At 41.9% G+C, this 17,198-nt stretch overlaps 1 protein-coding gene across 5 annotated transcripts in view; it reads right to left on the bottom strand.

Annotated features, from left to right (window-relative positions):
• The window catches only part of EFR3A (EFR3 homolog A), a 147,738-nt gene that overhangs the window by 101,841 nt on the left and 28,699 nt on the right, over positions 1-17,198 (bottom strand). For all 5 annotated transcript variants that reach the window (XM_077271245.1, XM_077271244.1, XM_077271246.1 and 2 more), the window contains exons 3-6: positions 10,129-10,205; positions 7,692-7,819; positions 7,032-7,182; positions 1,127-1,248 (exon numbers count right to left, since the gene is read on the bottom strand). In XM_077271245.1, the coding sequence (XP_077127360.1) occupies positions 1,127-1,248; positions 7,032-7,182; positions 7,692-7,819; positions 10,129-10,205 (478 nt within the window). The remainder of the gene's footprint in view (positions 1-1,126; positions 1,249-7,031; positions 7,183-7,691; positions 7,820-10,128; positions 10,206-17,198) is intronic.

Here is a 17,198-nt window from a genome sequence, read left to right as displayed (position 1 = left end):
CCGGCCGACCCTCCAAGCGCAGCTCAGCCCGGCCGACCCTCCAAGCACAGCTCAGCCCAGCCGACCTTCCAAGCTCAGTCTGGCCGACCTTCCAAGCTCTAAGCGCAACTCAGCCAACCTTCCAAGCTCCAAGCACAGCACAGCCCGGCTGACCCTCCAAGGGCAACTCAGCCCGGCCGACCTTCAAAGCTCCAAGCGCAGCTCAGCCCAGCCGACCCTCCAAGCGCAGCTCAGCCCAGCCGACCCTCCAAGAGCAGTGCAGCCCGGCCGACCCTCCAAGAGCAGTGCAGCCCGGCCGACCCTCCAAGCGCAGCTCAGCCCAGCCAACCCTCCAAGCTCCAAGCGCAGCTCAGCCCGGTCGACCTTCCAAGCTCCAAACGCAGCTCAGCTGACCTTCCAAGCTTTAAGCGCAGCTCAGGCCGGCTGACCTTCCAAGCTCCAAGGGCAGCTCAGCCCGGCCTACCAAGCTCCTAGAGCAGCTCAACACGGCAGACCTTCCAAGGTCCAAGCGCAGCTCAGTCCGACCGACCTTCCAAGGTCCAAACGCAGCTCAGTCCGGCCGACCTTCCAAGCTCTAAGCGCAACTCAACCGACCTTCCAAGCTCCAAGCGCAGCTCAGCCAACTTTCCAAGCTCCAAGCGCAGCTCAGCCAGGCTGACCTTCCAAGCTCCAAGCGCAGCACAGCCCAGCCGACCCTCCAAGCGCAACTCAGCCCGGCCGACCTTTAAAGCTCCAAGCGCAGCTCAGCCTGGCCGACCCTCCAAGCGCAGCTCAGCCCAGCCGACCCTTGAAGCGCAGCTCAGCCCAACCGGCCTTCCAAGCTCCAAGCGCAGCTCAGCCCAGTCGACCTTCCAAGCTCTAAGCGCAGCTCAGCTGACCTTCCAAGCTCCAAGCGCATTTCAGCCAGCCGACCTTCCAATCTCCAAGCGCAGATCAGCCTGGTACCGACCCTCCAAGCGCAACTCAGGCCAACCGACCCTCCAAGAGCAGTGCAGCCCGGCCGACCCTCCAAGCGCAGCACAGCCCGGCCAACCCTCCAAGTGGAGTTAGTACAGATCCTCCTGACCACCCCGCCAAGAGCAGGGCAGCCTGGCCGAGCACCTGACATGTGACTTTCCCTACTTACTCAGTTTGCACTTCGGGATCGCTGTGACATGAATGACACATGGCGCTGAATCTGGAAACGAAGAAATCATATCGTCTGTGGTAGGATGGAGTGTCCTCTTCTATGTTTGCAAACTTCACAAACTGTAATAAGAAAACAATAGTAAGAAATACATAAAGTCCAGGAAACATGTTTCACCTATATTACACTCCACCTGTTCATGCTTGGAGCTGCCATCTTTGTTTATAAATGGAAAAAACAATGTGTCAGGTCACTACATAGCAACATGCCAGCAAAGTGACCGTCCGCTTATTAAGCACAGATAGTACCAACTCCCTCTCTCCTTGTATGTCTTTCTGAAGATTTTATATGAGTATAGACAGTCTGCTATAAGTAATGTATACACAGATAGTCCTACATCCCTGTCTGTGCTTATTAATAATGTAGACACAGATGATACTTCCTCCCCATTCATTGTACTTTGACCTTCCTTGTAAAGGATACAGGCACAGATATTGCTGCCTCCTTATCGCTCCGAGAAATGATGAGGGTACAGACAGTTCCTCTCCCTGTCTAATACTGTAGTTCATGGCACCGAGAATGCGGCCTCACTGTCTTTTCCAACAAATAGTGGAAAAAGCTATTTCCTTGTCTCTTCTTGTAAGTTATGAAGGCATAGATAGTGCCGTATCCTAGTATCTTCCTGTAAATAGTGAAGACAGCTAGCGCTACCTCCCAGTCTTCACCTGTAAATGATGATGATGGACCATATAGTCTCTCTGTTTCAAACTAAATGGGATAACAGCAGAGTTAGTGCTTCCTCCTCTTTTCTTCCTGTAAACTATGATGGCACAGATAGATCAGGAAATCCCGCACTTTCTGTAAATGAAGATGGCAGATACTGCTGCCTCACTGTCTCCTTCTAGAAGTGAGGCATAGCACTGTCTCTCACTAAATATGGTAACAGTACAAATAGACAAGGAGGTTGCACTCTTTCCGTAAATTATGTGCTGTAGATGATGGCACATATAGTGCTGTCTTCTTCACTTTTCCTGTAAATGTTGCAGGTACAAACAAGCAAGGCATCAGTGTTTCTCCTGTAAGTCAGGCAAGCACAGGTAGTGCTACGTCCTTGATAATTCCTGTAAGTGCCCTGGGCACAGATAGTGCTGCCTTCCCATCTTTTCTTGTAATGAGGTCACCGATAGGGTAAGTCACCCATGATACTGTTGTACCTTCTCTCTCTCATTTAAATTGTAATAATCAATGGTAGGAACATGTCAATGAAAGCAAAATGAAGAGTACATCATTTTGTGGATTTTTTTCTTCTTTTTTTTTTTTTTTTTAATCCAACACGATTTATAGCATAGCAGTGTTGGTAAACTGTAAATGCAGCCATTCTAGCAAAATGAAAAAAAAAAAATCTAAGTCTGATAAAATATCTGCCTCATATGGAAATAACCAGTGGTAAAAATATTATTACATGCAACCCCTGCAGAATAAACACAATGAATTTTTGCTTCATTTTCTTTCTTTTTTTTATCGGGGAAATGAATAATATTCTGCGCTTATTTGCTCCACAAGATACCAACCGATAAAACTAACAATTTCTTTCGATGCCTCAATCCAGCGTCTTAAACCCAGAAATAGGGGCTTAAAAATAGCTCTTGGAACGATTAAAGAGATAACATCAAATACCGCTGTGCTTGCCAAGAGGACAACATTCTTGACCTACTTTTTTGCAAGATGAGTATTTTATGAATATTTTACTGATAGCAATATAGGAGTCTAAATAAAGAGTGAGTTCTCCGCTGGAGATTTTTGACAGTGAAGCTCATCAATTTACCAAAGGGAAAAAAAGGCTGAAAATAAAAATAAAAACAAAATCTGAAATCTTTCCAGCTGTAGAGCCACACATGTCTTTTCTAAATCTGTGCATCTCACCGGTAAACGCCATGTTTTATACCATTTATATTGCAAATTTCCTACTATTTGTAAACAGCTTTCCTGCAAAAATATAGGTCTCTATGGTAACTGACAACAAAAATACATTCCCTTTCAAGCTTGTGTAATTTATATAATTTTCTTTTTGACACATATATCCACAAAAAAAAGCATTTTTTTTTTTTTTCTGTTCATGCTTCACATCAAATAACCTGTTTAATTAATTCTATGGGTTATTAAACCCAACTATTCCTGGTATGTCCGCTGGCTGCACCCCAAATCCCATCACCATCACCCAACTATCCTGATCTTCCTCACCCAACTATTCCTGGTATGTCCGCTGGCTGCTACCCCAATCCCATCACCATCACCCAACTATCCTGATCTTCCTCACCCAACTATTCCTGGTATGTCCGCTGGCTGCATCCCAAATCCCATCACCATCACCCAACTATCCTGATCTTCCTCACCCAACTATTCCTGGTATGTCCGCTGGTCGACCCCAAATCCCATCACCATCACCCAACTATCCTGATCTTCCTCACCCAACTATTCCTGGTATGTCCACTGGCTGCACCCCAAATCCCATCACCATCACCCAACTATCCTGATCTTCCTCACCCAACTATTCCTGGTATGTCCGCTGGCTGCACCCCAAATCCCATCACCATCACCCAACTATCCTGATCTTCCTCACCAAACTATTCCTGGTATATCCGCTGGCTGCACCCCAAATCCCATCACCATCACCCAACTATCCTGATCTTCCTCACCCAACTATTCCTGGTATGTCCGCTGGCTGCCCCCCAAATCCCATCACCATCACCCAACTATCCTGATCTTCCTCACCAAACTGTTCCTGGTATATCCGCTGGCTGCACCCCAAATCCCATCACCCAACTATCCTGATCTTCCTCACCAAACTATTCCTGGTATGTCCGCTGGCTGCACCCCAAATCCCATCACCATCACCCAACTATCCTGATCTTCCTCACCAAACTATTCCTGGTATGTCCGCTGGCTGCACCCCAAATCCCATCACCATCACCCAACTATCCTGATCTTCCTCACCAAACTATTCCTGGTATATCCGCTGGCTGCACCCCAAATCCCATCACCATCACCCAACTATCCTGATCTTCCTCACCCAACTATTCCTGGTATGTCCGCTGGCTGCCCCCCAAATCCCATCACCATCACCCAACTATCCTGATCTTCCTCACCAAACTGTTCCTGGTATATCCGCTGGCTGCACCCCAAATCCCATCACCATCACCCAACTATCCTGATCTTCCTCACCAAACTATTCCTGGTATGTCCGCTGGCTGCACCCCAAATCCCATCACCATCACCCAACTATCCTGATCTTCCTCACCAAACTATTCCTGGTATGTCCGCTGGCTGCACCCCAAATCCCATCACCATCACCCAACTATCCTGATCTTCCTCACCAAACTATTCCTGGTATATCCGCTGGCTGCACCCCAAATCCCATCACCATCACCCAACTATCCTGATCTTCCTCACCCAACTATTCCTGGTATGTCCGCTGGCTGCCCCCCTAATCCCATCACCATCACCCAACTATCCTGATCTTCCTCACCAAACTATTCCTGGTATATCCGCTGGCTGCACCCCAAATCCCATCACCATCACCCAACTATCCTGATCTTCCTCACCAAACTATTCCTGGTATGTCCGCTGGCTGCACCCCAAATCCCATCACCATCACCCAACTATCCTGATCTTCCTCACCAAACTATTCCTGGTATATCCGCTGGCTGCACCCCAAATCCCATCACCATCACCCAACTATCCTGATCTTCCTCACCCAACTATTCCTGGTATGTCCGCTGGCTGCCCCCCAAATCCCATCACCATCACCCAACTATCCTGATCTTCCTCACCAAACTATTCCTGGTATATCCGCTGGCCGCACCCCAAATCCCATCACCATCACCCAACTATCCTGATCTTCCTCACCCAACTATTCCTGGTATGTCCGCTGGCCGCACCCCAAATCCCATCACCCTCACCCAACTATCCTGATCTTCCTCACCCAACTATTCCTGGTATGTCCGCTGGCTGCACCCCAAATCCCTTCACCATCACTCAACTATCCTGATCTTCCTCACCCAACTATTCCTGACCTCCTTCTCTCCTCCACGCTTATTCGCTCCTCACCCAATCGCCTCCAAGACTTCTCCCGAATATCCCCCATCCTCTGGAATTCTGTGCCCCAACATGTCCGGTTATCCACCACATTTGGATCCTTCAAAAGAAACCTGAAAACTGACCTCTTCAAAGAAGCTTACAACCTGCAATGACCACACGACCATCTCAACACCATCGGAGCTACTGCAACCCTCGACCTACTGTCTCCTTCCCCACAATCCTGTAGAATGTAAGCCCACAAGAGCAGGGTCCTCTCCCCTCTGTATCAGTCTGTCATTGTTAGTTTTGTTTACTGTAAGTGATATTTGCATTTTGATGTAACCCCTTTTCATGTACAGCACCATGGAATTAATGGTGCTATATAAATAAATAAATAATAATAATAATAATTAAAGCCATGTATGTGTAGGTGGTTTCTTACCATTATGAGTTAAGTAATGGAAGGAAAAAAATAAAGAGAAATTGAAAAAAAAAAAGTTATCTTGGATTTTTGTGGTGGAGACTTTGTTTTATGAAAAAATTCTCTATTTGAAGAGTTTATAAGATAATGTAAACTCCAATATATGTATAAGAGGACAAAATATTACACCTCAAGCCGAGCTTCGACATCAGAAGGAGACTTTTTTTTTCAGCTTTTATCCACACTTCTCAAAACACTGAAATTGCAACACAAAGAAGGGAAAGTCTGTTCACATTAGCAGGGGTTGGGGTTACCACATTGAAAATCAGCTCCTGGGACACTTTGGAGGAATGGCCGTACTACTGGTGTTATTTCTCAACATGACGTCAGGCCATATGTTGCTCCTACTACTGCGAGCAGCCTCCGAGTTCTGAACATGTTATCACGGCTGCAGCGTCTCCAGACTTGTCTCCCATGGAGAACATCTGGGACTTCATTGCCCAGTCATTACACAGGAGCTGCCAGCAGTGGATCTGGATGATTTTCCAAAGTGCATTCAGTGGTAGATCCTTCCTCAGACGACCATTATTAATTGATAGTAGCCGAGGCTGGAAGTGAAGGGACTTCTGCACTTGGCTCATACTTCAGACTGAATAAATCCAGATGTTTTAAAAGTTTCTCATTCCTGTGATTTGCATCATTCCACAACTTTGGCTTTTTGGTGTGACTGAACTGGTGAGAAGCCTGCGGGGACCCTCCTATGAGATTGAACAGGCTGAAGACAAGACTGAAAAGAATGATCTCTTGAGCCATTTCCCACCAGCTTCCACGTACCTGGCTCTGCTAGATCTACAGTTCTCTTCCCATGTTAGTATTAGGAGAATAAAGGAGTGGAGTAGGGAAAAGCCTGCGGGAACCCTCCTCAGTAATGGTGTGGAACCACCTAGGTGATTAAACAGACCTAAAACAAGTAGACTAAGAATTATAATCACCGGGGCCAGTCCCCACCAGCTTCCCCTTGCCCGCCTCTGCTTGATTGACTGCTCTCTTGCTGTTTGTATAGGGATAAATGTAGTTGCGCGGAACTGGGAGAACCCTGCGGGGACCCACCTAGGTGATTAAACAGACCAGAAACAAGTAGACTGAGGAGAAAGAATCCACCCTGGGGCAAGTCCCTGCCAGCCTTACCCTGCCTCCTCCTGCTTTATTGCTTGTTTTTATAGGGAGAATAGATGAGGGGGGCAGGGAGAAAAAGGGGTAGGGGTAAAAGGTCCCGCTAATTGTTCATCTCAGTCTCCTCATTCCTGAAACTTCTTAACCTACGTATGTTCTCTTGAAAAACCATATAGTTTCAGAGAGATGAGAATAAGTCTCTGATCCGGTTGCTTTTAATACACAAATACTCACAGAATTTGTTCCATACACTTGCAGCTTAGGTTCTCCAGACTCCAGAAGCTTTGCTACCATCTGCAGAAAGCTCTCAACAAAGGGTTTGATGCTCTGAGAGTGGCAGGCCATAAGAAGCTGGTCTAACGCCTCCATGGCAATAAACACATTCCTAAGAAAAGAGGAAGACAGCAAAAGGATAGTTACTGTGCTACTGCTCCTGATGAAGGACCCAAACACACATAAATGAATGAAACGGAGCCTGGTCTTGTGATCTGAATGGACTTTCACATTCAACATCCAGTACGGAAAGTGGACAACTTTCAATCTTGGTAAAACCCACAAAGTCTCATACGTTTGACTTCAACAATACAAACCATGGCCTCAGCTCCTCCGGGAGAACCAGAATCCCATGTTCAACGATTCAGGTGGAAGCTTCATAACGTGATGTAAACCCAGCTCTAATCTTATCACAGACCACTACTAAGGACATCTTCCACTACAGCATACAAATAAATAATGCCCCAAAGCCCCAAGATTCAAACATGGATTGCAGCACTGGACAAGGCCTTTCTGTCATCCATTACTGTCTAGTGTTACCGGAGCTTTCAGGCTGAGTGACAGAAGACATTGTTTCCATAATGAAAAAAAACTCACTGAACACAAATGAGCTTCACTCACCCGTAACGGTGTCTGACAACATCTCTGCTGAGTCTCTCCGCCAGGTAAGCACCAATCCGGTCCAGCTTTTCAGGGGCCGACACGGCATAAAATGTGAGTTTTTCCATGTCTGCCTTGACAAGTCCATGCTAGAAAAACAGTAGCAGAAAAGACACAAAATCAACTTATATATAGAGATGTTCAGGAAGCAACATCAGACTGATCTGGAGATCAAGGAAGCAGTATTACAGTAGTTACCGTATATTCTTGTACATAGGGGCAGTATTATAGTAGTTATATTCTTGTATATAGGGGCAGTATTACAGTAGTTATATTCTTGTACATAGGGGCAGTATTATAGTAGTTATATTCTTGTATATAGAGGCAGTATTATAGTAGTCATATTCTTGTACATAGGGGCAGTATTATAGTAGTTATATTCTTGTACATAGGGAGCAGTATTATAGTAGTCATATTCTTGTACATAGGGAACAGTATTATAGTAGTCATATTCTTGTACATAGGGAGCAGTATTATAGTAAATATATTCTTGTACATAGGAGCAGTATTATAGTAGTTATATTCTTGTACATAGGAGCAGTATTATAGTAGTTATATTCTTGTACACAGGAGCAGTATTACAGTAGTTATATTCTTGTACATAGGGGCAGTGTTATAGTAGTTATATTCTTGTACATAGGGGCAGTATTATAGTAGTTATATTCTTGTACATAGGAGCAGTATTATAGTAGTTATATTCTTGTACATAGGGGGCAGTATTATAGTAGTTATATTCTTGTACACAGGGGCAGTATTATAGTAGTTATATTCTTGTACATAGGAGCAGTATTATAGTAGTTATATTCTTGTACATAGGAGCAGTATTATAGTAGTTATATTCTTGTACACAGGGGCAGTATTATAGTAGTTATATTCTTGTACATAGGAGCAGTATTATAGTAGTTATATTCTTGTACACAGGGGCAGTATTATAGTAGTTATATTCTTGTACATAGGAGCAGTATTATAGTAGTTATATTCTTGTACATAGGAGCAGTATTATAGTAGTTATATTCTTGTACATAGGGGCAGTGTTATAGTAGTTATATTCTTGTACATAGGGGCAGTATTATAGTAGTTATATTCTTGTACATGGGAGCAGTATTATAGTAGTTATATTCTTGTACATAGGAGCAGTATTATAGTAGTTATATTCTTGTACATAGGGGCTGTATTATAGTAGTTATATTCTTGTACATAGGAGCAGTATTATAGTAGTTATATTCTTGTACATAGGGAGCAGTATTATAGTAGTTATATTCTTGTACATAAGGAGCAGTATTATAGTAGTTATATTCTTGTACATAAGGAGCAGTATTATAGTAGTTATATTCTTGTATATAGGGGCAGTATTACAGTAGTTATATTCTTGTACATAGGAGCAGTATTATAGTAGTTATATTCTTGTATATAGAGGCAGTATTATAGTAGTCATATTCTTGTACATAGGGGCAGTATTATAGTAGTTATATTCTTGTACATAGGGACAGTATTATATTAGTTATATTCTTGTACATAGGAGCAGTATTATAGTAGTTATATTCTTGTACATAGGGAGCAGTATTATAGTAGTTATATTCTTGTACATAAGGAGCAGTATTATAGTAGTTATATTCTTGTATATAGGGGCAGTATTACAGTAGTTATATTCTTCTACATAGGAGCAGTATTATAGTAGTTATATTCTTGTATATAGAGGCAGTATTATAGTAGTCATATTCTTGTGCATAGGGGCAGTATTATAGTAGTTATATTCTTGTACATAGGGGCAGTATTATAGTAGTTATATTCTTGTACATAGGAGCAGTATTATAGTAGTTATATTCTTGTACATAGGGAGCAGTATTATAGTAGTTATATTCTTGTATATAGGGGCAGTATTATAGTAGTTATATTCTTGTACATAGGAGCAGTACTATAGTAGTTATATTCTTCTACATAGGAGCAGTATTATAGTAGTTATATTCTTGTATATAGAGGCAGTATTATAGTAGTCATATTCTTGTACATAGGGGCAGTATTATAGTAGTTATATTCTTGTACATAGGGGCAGTATTATAGTAGTTATATTCTTGTACATAGGGGCAGTATTATAGTAGTTATATTCTTGTACATAGGAGCAGTATTATAGTAGTTATATTCTTGTACATAGGGGCAGTATTATAGTAGTTATATTCTTGTACATAGGGGCAGTATTGTACATGGAATAGTATTATATTAATTAAATCCTTGTAGATAAGAGGCAGTATTATATAGTTATATTCTAGACATAAGAACATTTTATGCTAGCTATATTATTTCTACCTGTAAATTAAAATTCACTTAAACCTAATTATAGTACAAAACATAAAAATTTGAAAATACTAAAAGTTTTAAAGCCAAATATCTAAAAACTTACTCTAGGATCTTCCGGGAAGATATTATCCACCAGGCGCTTGTAACGAGGCCGTAAAGCTCCGCAACAACAACAGAGACCTAAGAAAATAAAGAAAAATAGATTAAGGTGCTGAATATCGATCAGAGCACAGTCATATCTTGACCAATACTTTTGATCAGTGTATATAGGCCCCTTTCAGATACTGGTAATACACAAGAATTTTAGCATCCGTTACGGCGAATGATGATGTTGAAGAATACACTCTGTGCCTCTGTAGTAAGTGAATGTTGACAGCACTTCTGTAGACTTAAAAGACACGTTCTGCTCTTGCTTGTTATGTACGGGCCAATGTTAGGTCTGAAAAGGTTACATCTCACACCTGCAATATGAAAAGCACTCATGGCCACTTCATTTTCAGTGGCTCGCTGGAGATCTCCACTCATGGACCTTTATGGACAGAGATGAGGGTTCCAAAGTCCAGAGTAATTTACCTACCTGTAGAATATACGAGTTACATGAAAGGAGAAATTCTCTCTTGCAAGGACTGAAAATCCATCCGTGGTCAAGTAGGTAGGTAGCAGGCGTATGTGCAATCAGTGTTTCAGGGGTATTTTTATGTACAGAGATAGAAGTTCTCATTTACCATCTCCTTTAAAGTAACATACAAAGGGGAAAATAAGTATTTCATACACTACTGATTTTGCAAGTTTTCCCATCTACAAAGAATGGAGAGGTCTGTAATTTTTATGGTAGGTACACTTCAACTGTGAGAGACAGAATCTAAACAAAAAATCTGGAAAATTACATTGTATGATTTTTACATAATTAATTTGCATTTTATTGCATGAAATAAAAGTTACAGAACAATAGAACAAGTGAAAAAGACTTGTTATACTAATAGATTGCAGACTGCACATGAGTCAACAGTGTGATGCAGCAGCAAAAAGGCAAACACAGTTATAAGAGAAGCATAGAGTCTAGATCACGTGAAGCAATTATTCCTCTCTACTCCTCCTTGGTCAGGCCTCATATGGAATACTGTGTCGAGTTCTGGGCATCACACTTTAAAAAAAGACATTGGACAACTGGAGAAAGTTCAGAGAAGAGCTACCAGGATGGCGAGTGGACTACAAAGTATGTCCTAACGGTTAAAGCATCTGGGAAAGTCTAGCTTGCAAAAAGAAGGCTAAGAGGAGACCTAATAGCTGTCTACAAATATCTGAAGGGCTGTCACAGTGTAGAGGGATTATCATTCTCATTGGCACATGGAAACACGAGAAGCAATGGAATGAAATTGAAAAGGAGAAGATACAGGTTAGATGTTAGAAAAAACTTTGACAGTGAGGGTGATCAATGAGTGGAATAGGCTGCCACGAGAGGTGGCGAGTTCTCCTTCAATGGAACCAAACAGAGGCTGGACAGACATGTGTCTGAGATGGTCTAGTGAATCCTGCTCTGCACTGAGCAGGGGATTGGACTCTCTTCAATTTTCTAAAAATTGTGCCAACATTTGTGGTCTTCTTGCCTATTATCCATGTAGCCCATATCAGCCTTGTGCAGGTCTAAAATTTTTTACCTGGTGTCCTTAGACAGCTCTTTGGTATTGGCTATGGTGGAGAGGTTGGAGTGTGATAAAGTGTGTGGACAGGTGTCATTTATACAGGTAATGAATTTAAACAGGTGCAATTAATACAGGTAATGAGTGCAGAGTAGGAGGCTTCTTAAAGAAAAACTAACAGGTCTGTGAGAGCCAGAATTCTTGCTGGTTGGCAGGTTGGCAAAAATACTTATTTCATTCAATAAAATAAAATTTAATTTGCAATTTAATTAAGTACAAATCATACAATGTGATTTTCTGGTTTTTATTTTTAGATTCTGTCTCTCACAGTTGAAGTGTACCTACGATAAAAATTACAGACCTCTCCATTCTTTGTATGTGGGAAAACCTGCAAAATCGGCAGTGTATCATATACTTAGGCTCTGTGCACACGATGCGGGTCCGCAGCAGTTTTCCATGAGTTTACAGTACAATGTAAACCTATGGAAAACCAGAAACGCTGTGCTCATACTGTGGAAAAAAAAAAACACGCGGAAACTCAGCGGTTTACATTGCGAAGCATGTCAATTCTTTGTGCGGAATCCGCAGCGGTTTTACAGCTGCTCCATAATAGAAAACCGCAGTGGAATCAAAACAAAAACCGCGGTAAATCCGCTGGAAAAACGCTGTGTTTTTTGCCCTGCGGATTTATAAAATCCGCTGCGGAAAACTCCGCAGTGGACCATTCTACGTGTGCACATACCCTTATTTTCCCCACTGTGTGTGTATATACATAGATTTCCTTTAATGTGTTCCATTCACAATACACACAGACGTGAAGAATCCTTGCTCTTCATTCCTTAGTTGGTCTGCAGAGAGAAACAGCAGCAGTATGGAGGACATTATACAGCAATACTGAGCGGTCCATATGTGAATCCAGCACTGAAGTGAGGTTAAAAATCTCAGCAACAACTCCCCATCTCTGCACTCCTCCTCTCTCCATAGAGTAAAATGGGCCATGTAAGAGCACTATAGAGTGAGCTGGAAATCTGTCTTGATTGAGCAAGAGAGTAAAATTGTTTCAGGAGGCAGGGGAAGAAATGTCTTAAACTGAAAAAAAAAAAGCTGATTTTTTATTAAAAGCTTTCTTATATATTTGCCTATTCTGCAAAGTTTGTTGAAAGTGCAGTTCCCTTTTAACCCCTTCCAACAGAGGCCAATATTCACTTTTTGCATTTGTTTTTTACCTTTACGACTTAAGAACCCTAGCTTTTTTACTTTTCGATCTACATATCCCTATGATTGAGGTTTGTTTTTTTTTTTTTGCAGGATGAGTTTTTGTTTTAAATGAATCCATTCGCTTTACCATATAATAGTGAAGAAAAAAACACAACAAAGAAGATGCAATTTTGCCTTTGTTTCTTGGGTTCAGTTTTTAGTTGCACAGTAAAAAACGACCCAATAACAATGTAGATTTGGTATTGATATGATCGGATTGACTTGCAGAAGACAAGTATTGGGTCATTTTAACAGCTCAGTGTACACCGTGAAAACAAAACCCACGCATGAATGGCAGATTCATAGGTTTTTTTTTTATGAATTCACATTTGCAATTGAAAAATACAAATTTGGCATCTCTGCAATCATACTAACGTGCTCATTTCTTTTTTCCACATTTTAAAGGATATTCCCATCTCCAAGAACCTATCTCAAAATGTAGTAGGTGTAATAATAAAAAATATAATAATAATAATAATAATAAATAATAATAATAATAGCACATACCACCAATTAGGAATTTAGTATAGTTCTTCTGATAAGATATGTCACTTACCCCATGTACACAGACAGCATTGCAGTAGCTTAGGTATCCATGGTTACCACCAATCACATAGTAATATTTAGTTGCTAGTGGTCTTAACCATGGATACCTAAGCTAATGCAATGCCTGCACATGGGGTAAGCGACAGACAATCAGAAGAAATATACAACATTACTAATTGGTGGCATTTGTTTATTATTTATTATTATTATTATACCTACTATATTGGGATAGGATCTTGGAGATTGGCATACACCGTTAAGTTTTCTTTTTTTCCCAATTTTTTTATAGAAGTTTTTTTATTTTTTTATTTGATGGAGCCGTACGAGCTCTTTGTTCTTGTTTTCTTTCTAAGGTAAAGTGTAGTTTTTATGGTCACCATTTTGGGGTTAATGCAAATTCTCGATTCTTAATTCCATTTTTAGGGGGAAGTAAAGGAGACGGAAAAAATGGCACCAAAGTGGACACTAGATGGTGGTTTAGTAACCTGAACACTCAAATCTTGCAAGACGGAAGAATAAATCAATATTCCACCTAAGTTACATAACGGCAGAGGAGTGAGCTGTAATTTATACAGACAAGCATTGCCTGAACTGTGGAGGACTGGTTAAATGTTTTTTTTTCGGTAACTCTGTGCCCCCTTTGAAGCTCGTGTTTAGCCCAGCAGAGGACAGGTGCAGCGGGTGAGCTGGATCAGGAACGCATTTCGATTCCACTTCTCGTTCTTATGCGGCTTCACAAAAGTATCTGCCAATTTCTGTCAAAGGAAGCAGCGAATGTGCCCTAGAAATGTCTGCAGGTTTTTAAGATTATTCCGCAAAGGAGAAAAACAAGAATTTGGAAATCAAATAGGTTTTGAGCCCGGCAGGTCGAGTCTTGGGCTTCGCTTACTGATGTGATATTATTCCCCCTCCTCTGAATTTACATTCTTAAATTCATTAAGGTGCATCGTTAATGGTGATTTATTATTTAGCAGAGCAGTGAGAGCGGAGAAGCGGGGTAAGTTTACATCAACAAATAATTCACGGAGGCTACAAAATCCTTAAATAACCTCCGCTCTCCAAGGTTTTGCACAGATAATTCATTTCAACAATTCTAATTTTCGTTTTCTTTGGGTTTTTTTTTTTAATGACTTTTTAATATTTTTTTATTACTTTTTCTTATTCTCACAGATTGGACTTTTTTTCTTTTTTTTTTTTACAATCACGGCAATGCCCAATAAATTAACTTCTTAAATACTTTATTATTGAACTGGGAGAAGATTCAACTTTTATATTGTTTGATATTTAAAAATATTATTACACCATTTTTTGTCCCCTTAGGTGACTTAAGCCTACGATCAATTAGTCCATACATTCACCCACACCCAATGGGGAATGCACTCGTATGTCCTTAGTTGGGAAGGAGTCTGTCACAACACAGCTGCCTAGGGGCTCCTTCCCTGTCTCTAGCACTAGGGGGCGCCCTAGTGCTCAATACTGCCCGGGATACTTCTGAAGGTGAAGATGCCGGGGCCTCCACCCTTGCCTTATCTCCTAAGTTAGAGAACAGACGGATGGCTATCTCCACCCAGGGAAGAAGGAGCGCTACTGTGCACTGTAGTACACCAACCCAACAAACAAGGCAACATAAACAAGGGTTAACAGAAAACTCCAGACATACAAAATATTCACTCACATATATCAGAGGAATGCACTGGGGTGTGAAGGTAGGGGAATAAAACAAAGTTAGAGGAGGGAAGGGAATTACCACGTACACAAACCAAGCAACGTTAACCAACAACTCCTCCAACTCCCCTTCTCACATGAACTCCTCTCCCACCGTTAGCTATGTAACAATTAGCTATCTCTGACAAGGATTAGTATCAGAGCCCAGATCATAAAGGGAAAAGGAGTGGCTAACCGAGCACACAGATTTCCAACATGGCCGATTAACCACTGTTCTGCCAGAAGGAATAAACACATTTAAAATGAAGGAGAAGAGCTTCTTCTCAGCGCTGGAGTATGAGAAATCAGACGCAGCAGTCTTCTGGCTCCACACTGTTGCAGTAACCCCTTGGCAGGGTCGGGCTTTATTCACACATCAGTATATCTCGTGATTACAGCCATCAGCCAATGCAGACGGAGTAACAGCTTTCCCCTAGTAATGGGACATTGGACAAAGTCACTAGATCACAATTCCCAGAGTAATTTACACTTAAAGTCACCCATATTCTTCAAAAAGTTTGGAGTGCAGAAATAAAATGACTTGCAAACATTTTGACTCTTAAAGTGCCCCTGCTAGGTCCCAATTTTAGAGAGGCGAAAAATATTAAGAGTGAACTTGGGGATGTAGTTTTCTATGATTGTGTTTTAATATTTCCATAACTGCTAAGAAAGTGAGCCGGTCCTGTTTCACACACACACACACACACACAGAAACCCACATGCACACAAAGAGCGTCTGTGAGTCTAGCTTCCCCCTCCCACACATGGAGAGACCCGATTCCCCACCCACAGAGAGCCTGAGAGTCCAGATTACCCATCCCACACATAGAGAAAGCACAATTTGCCCCATCGACCCAGAGAAAGTCCAGGAATCCTGCTTACCCCTATTCATTCATCAAGAGTCTGTAAATCCAGATTACCCATCCATTTATAGAAAACGCTTGCAGATCAGGACTGTGCAAATCTTTCTGCTGAACTCTACTAATGAGTTCTTTCTATGTATAGGTGGGGGGTTGCCTAGGCCCTCAGGCTCTGGCTCCACGTGTGGGGAGAGCCCAAACCTCAGGGTCTCCCTGCCAGCCATGGTTCCCACGCTGTCAAAAGACAGCGTGAGCCCACAGCTGTGATCGGAGGTAATAAGTTTACCTCTGGTCACTGGCGCCAATAGTTGGGACTACTGTTCCCATCAGCCCACACCTGCTGCCGCTAATAAGAGGGAGAACAGTCGGCTGCTGATGGGAGTATTCATCAGCCGACACCTACACTCTAAATAAATAATTAAGAAAAAATTATTTGGGTTCCACTATATTTTTTGATAACCAGCCAGGCAAAACTGACAGCTGGGGGCTGCAACCTTCAGCTGTCAGTGTTAGCAAGGGTAGTTATCAAGAATAGAGGGGTCCGCACTGCGATTTTTAAAATTATTTAAATAAGAAATAAAAAAACAAAAAAAAAAAAACAGTGTGTGCGCCCCCCCATTTTTGACAGCCAGCCAAGCTAAAGCAGACAGATGGGGGCTGGTATTCTCAGACTGTAAGGGGCCATGGATATTGGCACCCCCAGCCTAAAAATAAAAAAAAATATTTTATATATAAATTGGATAATCCCCGAGATTAGCATTAACCCCCCAATCCCTCTCATGCTTTGCTGTCTTCAAGCAGGGCAACATTGGACACTTGAGAAGACTCCTAATGAAAACTTAATATAGGAAACCCCATTAATAACTGGCTGAGAGAAGAGAATGGTGCAGCCGGTGTGAATCACTTTGATTTTTGATCGGTTTGGCCAATGACCCATAGTAGGAGTGGATCTATGCTTTGTAAGTCTTCCCTCCCGCAAGCTTCTGAGCAGCATGAACCCTATCACCCTGCTGCTGTGTTGTTCTATATACCAATCCTTTTCCAGCAGCACTTGTGGCAGCCAGGATAACAGCACGATATCCATGTTGGCGCTCACCGCTTTGTGCTATGATGCAGTTCATTAGACCATGTAGCTTTTGAGCAGATTATCCGTTTGAATAACACAA

The sequence above is a fragment of the Ranitomeya variabilis genome, chromosome 6 (assembly GCF_051348905.1).
Source record: "Ranitomeya variabilis isolate aRanVar5 chromosome 6, aRanVar5.hap1, whole genome shotgun sequence".
Classification (NCBI taxonomy): Eukaryota; Metazoa; Chordata; class Amphibia; order Anura; family Dendrobatidae; genus Ranitomeya; species Ranitomeya variabilis.
This window is presented reverse-complemented; position numbering and strand designations above follow the sequence as displayed.